At 35.4% G+C, this 15,000-nt stretch overlaps 1 protein-coding gene across 1 annotated transcript in view; it reads left to right on the top strand.

Annotated features, from left to right (window-relative positions):
* The window catches only part of LOC137654677 (mucin-22-like), a 130,140-nt gene that overhangs the window by 110,546 nt on the left and 4,594 nt on the right, over nt 1-15,000 (top strand). Inside the window, exons 2-10 of the mRNA XM_068388540.1 lie at nt 2,350-2,562; nt 3,189-7,151; nt 7,557-7,720; nt 8,531-8,614; nt 9,749-9,851; nt 10,948-11,105; nt 11,578-12,156; nt 12,852-13,075; nt 14,225-14,333. Of these exons, the coding sequence (XP_068244641.1) occupies nt 2,350-2,562; nt 3,189-7,151; nt 7,557-7,720; nt 8,531-8,614; nt 9,749-9,851; nt 10,948-11,105; nt 11,578-12,156; nt 12,852-13,075; nt 14,225-14,333 (5,597 nt within the window). The remainder of the gene's footprint in view (nt 1-2,349; nt 2,563-3,188; nt 7,152-7,556; nt 7,721-8,530; nt 8,615-9,748; nt 9,852-10,947; nt 11,106-11,577; nt 12,157-12,851; nt 13,076-14,224; nt 14,334-15,000) is intronic.

Below are 15,000 nucleotides of genomic sequence, written 5' to 3'. Positions count from 1 at the left end.
AATAATGCCGATTGTAGAGACCACAAATAAAATTATGCTACAAAACTTTGCATGATCTTCATGCACAAGTGAAGGTCTCGATTGTCGGAATGAATCACGCTTTCAACATAAGATTATTTGAGTACGAGAGAGAGAGAGAGAGAGAGAGAGAGAGAGAGAGAGAGAGAGAGAGAGAGAGAGAGAGAGAGAGAGAGAGAGAGAGAGAGAGAGAGAGAGAGAGAGTCTTATTACTAGTCCTTTAATATCCTTTATTTCGTAAAAAAAAAAAAGTCCAAGAAAGCTATTTATTGGTGCAGACTTCGGAAAATTTATGGCATTATATTATCTTTCGTCTTGGTGTATTTATTACAATACTTTGAAACTTCAGTTTTGATACAGTTAATATAGATAATTTTTATTTTATGTTGCCGATAACATTTTTAAAATGCATCTCTGATGGTGTAAGCTGCTATCTACTACTCCATTATATATCTAAGAATCTACAAAAACAAGAAAAATTAACAGTCAGGATTAACTACGAAATAAATGGAATATCCCCGAAATTCCTAATACTATTACTATTTGGTGGGGGGGGGGGCGGGTGGAAATAGGCAAGGATGTCCTTCTCTGCCTAAATATAACAGTCCATCGTAGCCAATGAAGACATTCGATGGAATTTCTGAGGAAAGGAGAAAAAAGCTGTCACAAAGATAAACAAACGTTATAAACTCTACGGTTATGGATATCCTTATTTCATTCGGTCGATCAACCTTTTTCTTAAATTTGAAGAATACTGAATTTTTAGCAGCAACAGATACCTGTACGGGCCTCAGAAAAGTAATGATCATGCCCATGATAAAGAATAACAACTGAAGTTTTAAGGCAAATTAGCCTTTTTACTAGCCCATTAAATTAGTAACGTGTGGATTTTGATTTGTCAGTTAGACAAATGGCAATATGGTTTTTGGAATGACGACTGATAAGTCGTTAGTAAAATATGTTTTTATTATTATGAAAATCTACCAAGCTGCATGTGACAGTTTATTACAGACTGTGTTACTTTATGATTATCTCTTTGGTGTTAATCATTAAATCCAGGTCTCACTAATTTTCTGACCATTTGGAAAGAATGGATCTAATAATATTTGAGAACAGATAACATAATGGGAACTTCAAATCCCACTAGTGTTTAGCGCCTAATCTTACGTAGAATGATATCAAATTGCAATAAGGACATGAAAATGTCTCGAGTTGCCAATATTGGTGAGATTTTCGACGAGAAAAGGGTTGTAAAGCAGGAATTTCCAGCCAATGGGAAACTCAAGGCTTCCAGAGGGAAAAAATAATACTATAAGGAAGCATAAATCACTAGCGATTAGTTAGAAAAATCTTCGATTATATGGACTGACTTTCCGTAAAGTATTATTCAAAAATAAATATCAACATTAACGTTATGAATAACTTTAATTAAGGCAAGACAAATCTATTATGAAGTTGAACAAATAAAGCTTGTGCTTTGATAATTTTTTTTTTTTTTTTTTTTTTTTTGCGACGGGATATCCGTAACCCAGCACTGATTGAAGTATGAAACAACAAAACAAGAAATTGAGAGCCACGGTTATAAATTACTAATGATATTATAATAATGGTGGGATGGGGAGAAATGTATAAGGGAAATTATTTGAAATATCTCATATAGCCCACCTCACAGTTCACACTTTTTGCACTGCATGTAATTCTTATATATATATACATATATATATATATATATATATATATATATATATATATATATATATATATATATATGTGTGTGTGTGTGTGTGTGTGTGTGTGTGTGTGTGTGTGTGTGTTTATATATATATATATATATATATATATATATATATATATATATATATATATATATATATATATATATATATGTGTGTGTGTGTGTGTGTGTGTGTGTGTGTGTGTTTATATATATATATATATATATATATATATATATATATATATATATATATATATATATATATATAAATATATATATATATATATATATATATATATATATATATATATATATATTTATATATATATATATATATATATATATATATATATATATATATATATATATATATATATATGTGTGTGTGTGTGTGTGTGTGTGTGTGTGTAGTTCGTTAAAACAGAGCCACAATAATAAGACGTGACACTCAGAACCTTATCGAAAACTTTTTTCACATAAAGCAAGAGTATATAGATATTCATTATATTTTTCTATTTCAGTATAGCCAGTATATATATCCTCTGAATCTATCCTCTATAACAGTTTGCAGACATTTTCCAAAATTTTCATTTGCTCTTTCTCTCCCTCCCCAGAAATAGATGACGACATCAGAATCGAGCCAACACCGGTGCTGATGCCTGGCCCTTCGTCCAGCCAAATAGTCGGCTTCATCAGATTCCCATTAGAGGGCAGCACTAGTAGAAGACAAAATGACCAAGAGATCCAAGAGGAAGTCGAAGGCAGTGGCTTTGGAAGGACGAAAAGGGACTATAGTTTGGAGGATTTCCTTGTCTGGATGGCCTCCGGTAAGAGGATAAGGCAGATCGAGGCATTATACATAGGTCGATACAGTGAACAGAATAAAAAGAATATAAAAATAATTTTTACTTTATGAAATACAATATAATAAATGCAGGTAATTCGCTCAACCAAGATAACAGAAACACAATTTAGATTGAATGGGATGTTTAGGTTTATCTTGTATATTTACTGGTATTTAGTCGAAAACACACAATAGTATGCCAAACACAATAATGTAAATGCAAATTGTTCATGCAATTTGAATATTTCATATAGTTTACCATCACAAATTCTCTCTTTGAATAAGGAGCTTTAATTACTAAATAACAGATACGAAGAATCCTTTATTTTCTAACAAGTTTGCAACGTAAAGTTTATTTCTATTCAGCTGTGGTTGATAAGATTAAAATTGTTGATTAATTTAACTAAAAGCAATTACAGAATAGTTGGAATATTTAGTAAAAACCTTACTTAGACTTAAGCATTTAAAAACTTAGATTAGATTCAATACCAAGGTAATTTAAAAGAAAAATAACGCTTCATAAATACCCTTAAACCTTCGATTTCCATATTGTTTTGTTATCAGATGTTAGCAATCTCAGAATACTAATCCCTTTCTCTGCTTCATTAGGAGATGGATCCACCGAGGAATGGCAGCACCGGCCAAGGGACACTTCATGGATGAGAAAAGAAGTGACCACAACTACCGTCTATCTCACTACTACCGTCTATACAACAGTACTGCCTGCTCCTTACACCCCTTCCACTTTCACGGCCTCAACTGTCAATCCATCTATCTTCATTCAGCCCTCTTCGGTCATACCAATTATCGCTCCACCCACGAAGTATCCAGACTATATTCCTGAATCGGCGAATACAGTTCATATCATAGATAAGGGGGGAGGCAAAAACCTAGACGATAGTGTGAGTTCAACATCGACCACTACAGGTTTCCCAAACAAAGGGTCTAACAACAGTTCAACTCCACCAGAGCGTCCGCAGAGTGATTATGCATCTTCGCACAACAGTGGCAATGCAATACCAGGATCTCCTACTACTAAGGACAAAACTACTGATAAACAAGGAAAAACTAGTTTTATTACAATTACGAAAACTGTTACTTCACCTCCAACGGGCGTTCATGTAAATAATCCAACTATTCTCACCACAACTTCCTCCTCAGATGAATCGCAGTATGACATAACCGATCTGATTCATACTTCTTTGGAGTACCCAGGACCATCAGCAACAGTAACCACATCATCCGCAACTCCCACTCTAGTTCATGTATTTGAATCTATGCAAACTACAGTAAATCCTGCATCACAAAATTTACACGACTATTCTACGAAAATTGCTCAGCCAACAGCAAGTGATAGTTTTATGCATGTAACGCCAACTGCAGTGTATAGCTCAACTACAGACAATGATAATTATGCAGACAGAGAAACTCCACTATTAATAGTTCCTAGTTCAACATCACCATCATCTGATCATGTAATCAATATCGAGTTAGATACCGTATTCTCTCCTGTAGTAACTAGTTCCGATTTTGAAGGCTCAATGATAGATACAACTCAGGCAGCAGGTAGCACAACGGACACTGATTACGCCACATTTGTGACAGATACGGCCATTATCCCCTCTCCGACAGCTCAAGACATCAATTCCAGCGATAATATAGCTGTAGATACCCCAACTGAGGGAGTAATGTTTAATACCGACGGAGATGAAATTCTCCATAGCAGCATAACCAGTATTTTCCCTTACCCAACTCCAGCTCTTTCAACAGACAAGGATATGGATTTTACTGTTACAGAAAGCTCTGTAACTCCATTAGTTGGAGTAACAGAGATTAGCTTACCTGCAAAGGATGAACTAGAACAAGACTCTAAAACCGATTCAAATAAAGAGAACGCAACTCTAGATCTACCAGATGTAAAAGTTACAACAGAATCAATATATAATATTTCAGTGGTTGAGTCAACTCTTTCTCCAGCAACAGACACTAGTGGCTCCAATGAAACACTAGTGGCAGTGATAACTACTTTGTTCCCAGAACAACCGACTACAAGTTTATCAGCAAATACTTTTATATCTATTTTTGAAGAAGAAGAAACCACTATAAGTAAAACGGAAGATGATAATCAAACAATACCAAGTACTTTATATAATGAGACCGACACAAGTGGTACAAGTTCTGATAAAGTAAGCGATGCATCTTTATATGGTAATGAATATGATTTTTCTACCGAAACTGACCTCTATAGTACTACAAAAACTCCTGTTTATACAGTCCTTGTGCCAAATATGTCCACAGACTCTCCCTTAGATGAAAGTGAATTTTCGGATATGCCAATATTCCTAACTTCAACTACAGGTGTGGATGTTGTAGATCCTGCACCTGTTGATACTGAGGGTGACGATGAAGCTGAGTCAGACAAGACAACTACTGCATCTTCCGGTGATGATTATAGTACTGCATTGCAAATGGATTTCACAATAGAATTGGATGGCCAAATGTCTGAAGAATCTGTTTCGTCTCCATTTACTACAGAAATAACATTACAATTCAGTTCAGATATAAGTGATACTGCCACAGAAAGTAGTTTTGACTTTAATAGTTCTATGATAGCTACCGATAGCTATAACTTCACTGGTTTAGAAAGCATAGACATTGATCTTGAAGCTTCCAATGGATCCTCAATAGATCCTCAGCTAGAGAGTGATATAACAAGCAGCACAATTTCTAGTGAGTTTGATATAGGCGAAGAGTTCAACATAACCAGTCCTTTAAATGAAACTGAATATCTTGGGAATGAGTATAACATCACTGTTCATATATCTCCAACTGCAACAACCATATCTCCCATTTCTTCTGGAGTAGAAGCCTCATTATCAGTTGTATTATTATCTGGACAGAGTGACCAAGTCACTAAGCCTTTTGATGTCATTACACCAAGCGCATTACCAAGTTTACCATATCCTGGTGATAACACCTATATAAATATGTCTGGTTTCGAAGGTGAATATTCTGTGCCAAGCACTATCAATGTTCCAACTTCTTTGGGGACTGTAAACCAAACTCCAGTGTCTCTAACTACTGTGCAATATGGAATAGCAAGTACTAAAACGCACGACAGTTCTTCAGTTTACCCAACACTGCAGCCTTCCACTGGGTTTTCAGAGGAAGCTGATACTAGTTCTATAACTTCTACTGAAGTCTTACCAGGAGATAAATCAACTAGTTTTCAGTCTTCCAGTCCAACTCTATTCCCGAGTGGGGAAAATACTTCAACAGATTCTCCTGAGTATTCAACACAAGAAATGAAGGATTCAAAATCCACCACAAATCAAGAGATTCTCTTTACTTCCGACTTTGCATCCGCCATTTCTGATCACATTACACCATCAAGTACACCGGCATTTCCTACAACACAGATATCTCAGATTACTACTTTATCACAGAATATTTCCTTGACAACAACCAGTTCATCTGAAGAAAATACTCGGGAGAGTTCGTATCCACTTACATCAGAAGTTTCTATATCTTCTGTTACCACTTCTTTGGAGGACTCTATAACTACTCAAGGAGGTATAATAACACCTGGAGTAGATAGTACTGTAATGCCAAAGATGACAACTACTTTAACAACAGGAGCCCAGCCAAGCCCTCCCAGTCCTAGCAATAATGCCACAGTCCCTCTTGATCAAAGGTATTGGGTTAGAACTGTGCTTGAAGGTCCTCCAAAAGAAGGTAACCCTATTACGTCATGGTCCCACATACAAAATAAGTTAACAGAAGCCTATCAGTTGGCATTTAAGCGCAGTGCTGAGGCTCTGAAATACAGACGAACTAAAAACCAAAATGATGGTGTCAGTCCAGGAAGTCATAAAACAACCACAGCGGTAACCTCCAAACCGACAATCAGCCCGACAACTGTGAACCCTTATGAAAATTACACAACAATCATTGGCAGACGAAAAAGGGAAGTTGATCAAAATATTCGAAAATCAACGATACCATGGCAGAGGCCTCTTTCTCATAATGTAATTGTTCCCAATCTTTCCACGTACAAAATGTCAACAGGACTGCATAAAGTTAATGAAATAGTATCACTTCAGGACAAAGAGTTTAAAAAAGTGGACTTTACCAACGACGCAATCAAGTTTATTACGGGTCTTCCAAGCTTCTTACAAAGTCCTAGAATCAAGAATTCTCCCTCTGAGGAAAAGGGGGACAGCAATTCAAAATCTTTAGACCAATCGACTATCAAAAATCCTTTTCTCTCATCTCGAACTCTCAAAACAACTCTTTCTTACTCTCCGAGTGTTCCTGTAACTTTCATTGGTTACCCGACACCGAGTACTTTCTTAACTTGGCGGAGAATGAAACGCGCTGTACCTGTTGACATAGGCGTTAGACTTCATAATGTTACTTACGATAACGTTACGGATGTTACGGAGCTTGTTTACACGGTCTTCGATGGAGAATGGCCGATTTTAGCTTCTGAAGCCGTGGGAAATATGTCAACCGTAGACGATATGGAAATGGCGGTGTTGCTTGACCAAGTTGTGCTTATAAAAGCTGAAGGTAAGCTGTTTATTTATGTGGCGTTTTGTCATTGTGTGCAAAGAGCATCATTGGATGATATACTTTTCAACTCAGTCTTCGCAACTCAATCCAAAGAAATTTGATTTTACACGCCTTTCTTGTTTTTACTCATTTGAAATATAGTTCGCTTCCAATGAATATTTTTGAATTACTATTACCAATAAGTTCTAATCCTGACATGATAAAATGAATATTACTAACAGCAAGTCCATGAAATACTCTAATAATATAATTTTAGATTTCAAGGCGAAGTCTCACAACTATCTCGGTAAACTGCAACAAATTTTTCCAATTTTGTTCTCTTTCTTATGTCGTTCCTTCTGTCTGCCATATTCCATATGATTCGTGTCATTACGAAGTTCACATATCTATTCCACATTTCAGAATATCTGTCATCGTCGCCTGTACCTGAAGAACAAAGCGAGATGTACATCATTATAGGAGGTGTCGTTGGTGGCGTGATGCTTCTCGTCTTTCTGTCTTGGTGCGCCATGTTCTTGTATAAACGGAAGACCAGAGAAGAAGAGATACTAGAACCAGACTCTCAGGTATTTAAAAAAGGGGTTTATCAATGCATTTCATCTTTCATGTTGGCTAATTTTCTTAAAAGAAAAAAAAAGAGAAAAAAATTTTCTCCCTTAAAAACAGCTGTAACCCGGTAACTGAAGTTATTATTGCTAGACTTCATAATTCTGTTACAGTTCAATAGCTTGAGGGTCCACTCGAGCACACTTATTCTTTTCTAGTTTTATAGTTTATTTATGAATGTTGTTACTGTTCCATTCCTCACTGGGCTATTTTTCCTTATTGGAGCCTTTGGGCTGTTAGCATCTTGCTTTTTCAACTAGGGTTGTAGCTTAGCTAATAATAATAATAATAATAATAATAATAATAATAATAATAATAATAATAATAATAACGATACTACTACTACTACTACTACTACTTATAATAATAATAATAATAATAACGATACTACTACTACTACTACTACTACTACTACTACTACTACTACTACTAATAATAATAATAATAATAATAACTGATCTATTTTATTATCATCAAAGTTGTAAGATTCTTTTCTTCTCTTCTCGCTTTTCAGTTGACAGGTCCCACTTTCTAATTCACGGATCACTAATCTATTGAACCTTCTAGTGAGGATTACAGTCTGAATATAAGAAAATAACAAACCATCCTTTAAAAAGAAGCGTTAAAAAAATTAGTATAACATGATAGTATATAACGCTCTCTCTCTCTCTCTCTCTCTCTCTCTCTCTCTCTCTCTCTCTCTCTCTCTCTCTCTCTCTCTCTCTGACATTTCATTTTCCTTTAGTAATGGAATTATGTTCTTTCTACAGGAAGTGACACCCAGGAGTCAACTGAGTACAAATGCCTACTTGGGTCATATTAATCTTGGTTACTCTGGCGGCAAAGATGGAAAGGTAAACAATTTCCTTAATCTTGTTTATATCAACATTGCGGCTTTGCACCTGCTATGTCTGTTGTAAAAATAACACATAAAAAGTTCTCAAATCTGTCATTCCAAAAATTCATTACTTTTGATGACAGAATTTGATATGCAACGTCTTTCATATGATTAAATGTTAAAGGAGATTTTTTATCGATTTTCGAAATTATAAAGCACGATAAGTCTATCACTGAAATCATAGGGAAAATACAAATTGAATGAGATAATGGAATTTACTTATAAATAGTTTTTTTTAAATCTGTCAGTAGAGACAGATAAATTGAAAGACTGATGGTAACTCAAGTAGAAAGATAAAAAAAATAGAGAAACTGGATAATCATGAAACCTATAGATAGAGGTTCATATCTATTGTACAACTTTGGAGTCTCAACCCAAAAGAAAACTCTCTGACACATAAGTGGTAAAAGTGATTATTAACAAAGTATTACAGGTACTGTATACGTTTAAGTGAGACTTAATTATTTGGTGATTCCTATTCTATACAAAATAGTTAAAACAACAGAACAAACAAATGGAAAGGAAGATCTCTAGTATTACACTAACCTATTGGAATCTCAATTGAGGCATTTTTTTAACCCGTGTGCTAAATTTGTGAGAAAAGACGTTGGTGTATAAAGCAATATCGGTACTTGAAATCAGGATTGAATATCATATGGCCAGTTTACTTCGTAGAAGACTTTTTATCTATCCGTATAGCATACCATAGTTAAGAAAGTAATCATTGATGAAACATGAAAGTGAACTATGAGTAATTTTAGCCAGTACTACCCCTAATATGTGTAATTAAACGCGTACTACTCCTAACATGTGTACTTGAGTGAATACTTCTCCTAATATGTGTACTTAAGCGAGTACTACTACTGTGTGCTTAAGCGAGTACTACTAAATTTAATATGTGTACTTAAGCAAGTCCTACTCCTAATATGTGTACTTAAGCGAGCACTACTATGTGTACTTAAGCAAGTCCTACTCTTATCATGTGTAACTTAACAGAGCACTTCTCCTAATTATTCGTAAAATAAAACGAATTAGCATATTTCATAAATGTTTATTACCCAATATAAAATCAAACTTTTTATTTTTGCAGTCGGAAGCCGAGCCGCTTCCCTCGACATCTCAGCCCAAAGATCATGATATGGGTCAGGCTTCACCTTCCGGATCCCATGACCATCTCATTCGACCCAGGCAAGGTGTGTATATACATTGTTTTGGTAATTACACTCCCTTTTATTCTATACTAGTGTATGCATCCCGTTAAAAATGATTGCTAAATATGTAGATAAATATGCACATATATGCACACATACTGTACACAGATTCAACCCTTCCCATTCCCTCCCCCTTGTCTAACTACAACACCTCTTACCCGTAGTTATACGGCTGGCCGACAAGATATATATATATATATATATATATATATATATATATATATATATATATATATATATATATATATATATATATATATATATATATATATATATATATATATATAAAGAGCCAAACCATTGCTCTTTACTATATAGAGGAGATTAGTTAACTAGGAATGGATGTTCATTTACAATATTAATATTTACATTTTTAGCAAAGATTACTGTATAACTTCTTTTCAGCTCGGGAGAGATATCACTCTGGATATATCTAAATGGATTTATTCCATTAAAATAGAAGCGAAATTTACTGGATTCTGAGCTTTCTGTCATCAAATTTTATTTGTTAAGAATGGTGGTTCAGAGGTTTTATTCAAATAGTTTCTAGTGATATAAACCTGTTATTTAGGTACCATTTATCAAAATTGCGTTTTTCAGATAAAAAAATCTTTCCTAAGAATTACTTTCAAATTTAGACAAATTTTGCTGTTATGCAACAGATCTCTCTCTCTCTCTCTCTCTCTCTCTCTCTCTCTCATTGTGCCTTCGGTAGTGCATCCTGCTTGCAAGGCTAAGGTACTTCGCTGAAGTTTCGGACCAGACGGAGGGAAACAGATTGGTACGTACCTAAAGAATTAGAATGTCTGTTTACCTAAACATCACATCACATCACCGTTGCTGGTCACTAGATTGGAGAGGTGTAGAGAAGAGACAAACTGACGTGAGTGTCTGTCTCATTCATAATACTTGTATCCCATCAAAACGGGAGGGCCTCGACGAGGTCATCATCCCACCGGAGGTAAAACCATTAAAGAATAAGAACCACACGTGTGTGTGTATGTGTAATAAGATCCGCCTAAGATATTCCTATGTAAAAAATGCTACTCCGCATTAAAATCCAATCCATCTTTCTCAGCTCCAACTCTTGGCTCAACTGGAAATCTCGACCAGACGTTTTACAAAAGAAAAACTCGAGGGGACAGAGGAGACAAGAGCAGCACCAACACGTCAAGAGAGGGTTCCGTGAGGGACGAGGAAGACTATGAAACCACGGAAGAAGAAGACGATAATGAGGTGGGGAAACACAGCGTATGTTTTTCATTATTTCAGCAACAATACCAAAATTTTAGCGCATGGTGGAGTAAATTAATAAATTCACTCATCCACTTATCAGTTTAATCATTCGTATTTTTTTCATTTGTTTGTGTGATTCCTAGAAAATAAATTATAATGAAGTAAGAATCTTTCCACCTCATTGTTTAGTTGACAAATGTTTCTGTAGCTTATCTCTCATGTATTTAATATTATTTTTTACCCACTCACTAGACCTCAGAATTGAATAATAATTCAATCCTAATTTCGTTATTATTGTATATAACAAAGATTGATTGCGAATCAACTTTTAAATAAACTAGGTGTACAGCGTATGAAGTTTTAAATACCGGAAGTTATTCCCAACAAATACATCTGTGATAACGTTGGTGTATGAATAGATACCTGTACATTTCTTAATTCCCTTGTTCTCTTTCCTTTTCACATGCAACAGGCAACCACTCTGCGACGCCCAAAGAGCAGTGTCCCTTGGAAGAAGAGCGGCCGTATAATCATGGACGAACCCGTGTACAGTTCCCCTAAGCCAATAAGCTCTCAAGACTTGACGGGTCCTTCAATCAATTCTCGGTACGAAACGACTCAATCTGAAATGAGTTCGAGTGATCCCACGCAACAGTTGATGGCCAACATCCTGCACGGGGCTCAAATCTTTACCAGCAAGGATCAGGGGTCAATATTCTTGCCCCCGCCTCTCCTGCCCCCTCCCACAGGCTTTGGGAAACCGCAAGCGTCCCCATTCATCCCTGGGACGTCCCTGCCTCGCTTCCTTCCGCCGCCCAGACCGATCAAGGATCTAGCAACCGTTGTCGACGGTAGAACGCGTAGGATACCGTCACAGATTGATGCTTATGCCTACGACCCTGAGGCACCTCCGATTCCTCCTAGGAACTACACCCGAGAAGAGGCAGGGCTTCCACCCCTTAGAGACGCCTCTGGTCCATCACGCCCACCTATGAAGGATGCCGAAGTAGAGGCTCGAATTGAGAGCGAGATTGTTCCTTCTTCTAATGAGGTAAGATGAACGAGATCTGGAAGATTTTTTAATACCCGTATTTCCAGGTTATTTACGTTTGGCTGAAAAACAAAAGTAAGCGGTATTTTATTAAGTAATTTGATACGATTTTAAGCGAAATGTTTTTTACCCCGCCTTTCGGATATTTTCTTAAAGAATCAGTTGCTTGAGTTGAAAGATGATATTATTCGACTCTGCTCCCTTATCTTACAGGAGAATTTTTTATCTATTATGTTTTACAAATATGAATTGGGAATTTCAAATTCTACAACTTAGAAGGGAAAATAACCTCTGTGCGATTTCCTTCCCAACTATAGTTAGTCCTTTCAATAGCAAATACTTATACTTTGCCTATAAGTGTTTACATTCCCATGTAAAAAGTATTCGGTTAATGAGATTCACTTTTTACATAAATGATGATAATATTTTCAGCATATATATCCCTGTTTCACGTATGACATTTTTGTGCCTTATTATTATTAATAAGTCCAGTGGCAAGTTCCACTCGATAACAGAATATTTATTTCCTAATTATTATTGGGTTTTGCCTCATAATTCGTTTGTTTATTTGCTTAAAAATAATCATATCTATATCTATCCACTCAAATGTTTGTCTTTTTGTTCCATTTATGTATTTTATAGCATTTCTTTATAACCACCAAGACGTTGATCCCTATTTAATATTTCCTTCCCAGGACCGAATGAGGCGCCCTTCTGAATCCTCATCTCACCTTTCGGAGTCTGGAGCGTCAGAAGTTAGCATGCCTAACGTAGGGCGTCTCCGCCGTCGCTTCCATGACCTTTTAGATGATGCCTTCTCATTACTGAATGGTCAGAGGCCTGGAGATAAAGTCACTCCATTAACCTCGCCAACAACGGCCCGCAAATTCCGATCTAAATCTGCTGCCGTGCAGCAAAGGTTTGTTATTAGCCTTTGGTTATGCAGCTGCTTTCATTTATGCTTCTTTTGCTTACAGAGGACTTATCAATCATTTATTTATCTCTTTTAACTTTCTTCTTTGTGTAGGAGGATTTTAGTAATGTTTCTGTATCTTGTTGTTAAAGGGATAGAAGATAACTCAAAACTGTAAATTTTAAATGGATTTTCCTGCGAGGCATTTGTATTAAACTCTAAGGATATTTTACTCAATATTTCATCTGCTATATTATTTTTTTCCTTGAAGGGACTTGTTGTAATGTCAGTTATAAATGAAAGAAACTGAGATGTCTACATACATTGCTTATAATACTTTCTTACATATGCCTTTCTGTTGAAGATTTATAAAAAGATATAGGAGTTGGAATGTTAGGAGAGGAAGTGATTCCTGCAGGAGTAGATAAAATGTTTTCCCTAAACTCACAAAATTCATAGAAATTCGGAAACCAGCTAAAGCGGATAGTTCACTTGCACTCAACTCTTACATTGGGTACTCAGGTGATTTATTATCAGTGAATGGAATCAAAATAGTAAGGAGGCTATTTTGTTTGCTACGCCAATGGACAAAGATAGTAAAAATGTAATTAGATTTGATTCTTATTGCCTACGGATTATATACGTCAATAAATCAACAAATTCCCCATGATTTTTTATGATCTTTGACCCAGATTTCACAAATTTGAACAGAGCAGTACATCCAGTTAGCATTTTAATTTCACTCTATCGTTCTCTCATACATTTTTCATGGATCCATTCAGTTTATGACTGATTGCGTTTAGCGATAATCAGGGGCATTTTTCCTTCCATCGTTTCAATTGCAGCATTCTAAAATATTACATCTTAATCCAAAGCAGAAACAGTTTTTTTTATCATATCTAGTTCAATCACCACCGAGGTCGAGGACACAAGTCATAAAAAAATATATTTTTCAAATTCCACTTGCGCGGTGAGGGTAAATCCACTTTTAATGTCGGCCATTTGTCTTCGTTTCAACAATTTCTTGAGAATAAAAAAAAAAAAAATTATCCTTTTCTATCTCACACTTCTCTCACACAATCACCAGTTATCAATTATATAGTATCAAATTTACTCAATTGCTTCTCAAATGATATCTCTTCTTATGTCCAATAGAACCCGACCCTCAGGCGTGTTCGAGGAGGACCAAGATGACGGGGCGTTTGGTCGTCCTTGGTCTGCTGCAGCCATTCAGTCACCCCCTGGCTGGAAGGAAGCTCAAGTTGTAAGTGCCAAGGAGGGTCCATTTTTTGTTTCATTGTCGTCTTCCCTTGAAAGTTTTGTTATGGACATATATCTATTTACTAATTTATTCGTAATTTGTTGGTGCAATTATATATTTATTTTTTTCGAGCTATATCAAATCAGTAGTTGGTAAGAGCTATGTCTGTAAATATATTCTTTTTTACTTTTATACTAAGTAGAAATAATTTCTAAGGTAATACGTACTACTGATACAATATATATATATATATATATATATATATATATATATATATATATATATATATATATATATATATATATATATATATACATATATTTTTGGCGTCCAAAAATCGAAGACAGCATCCCCCTGGACAAACTGAGTTCCAGTTATTTTTCAGGATAACAAGAAACCTGCATTTTCGTTTTTTCCATTTATTATTTGGTGTCACACGTGTTTCGAATCACTGTTTTATGTGATTCTTCATCAGGACTACATTTGATGAGCGATGAAATACATTTTAATATATAGGCTACGGTATTGAAAATTTTAAGATATAAAGACATTTGGATACTCCAAAATTTATCAATAAATATCGAAAATTAAAACTTTAAGAAACAACAAACAATTCTATCATAACGAAGTTGGAGAGATGAAGTGTGTAAACTGCTTGGAAGTAGCCACT

This window comes from Palaemon carinicauda, chromosome 15, assembly GCF_036898095.1.
Source record: "Palaemon carinicauda isolate YSFRI2023 chromosome 15, ASM3689809v2, whole genome shotgun sequence".
NCBI classification, from domain to species: domain Eukaryota; kingdom Metazoa; phylum Arthropoda; class Malacostraca; order Decapoda; family Palaemonidae; genus Palaemon; species Palaemon carinicauda.
This window is presented reverse-complemented; position numbering and strand designations above follow the sequence as displayed.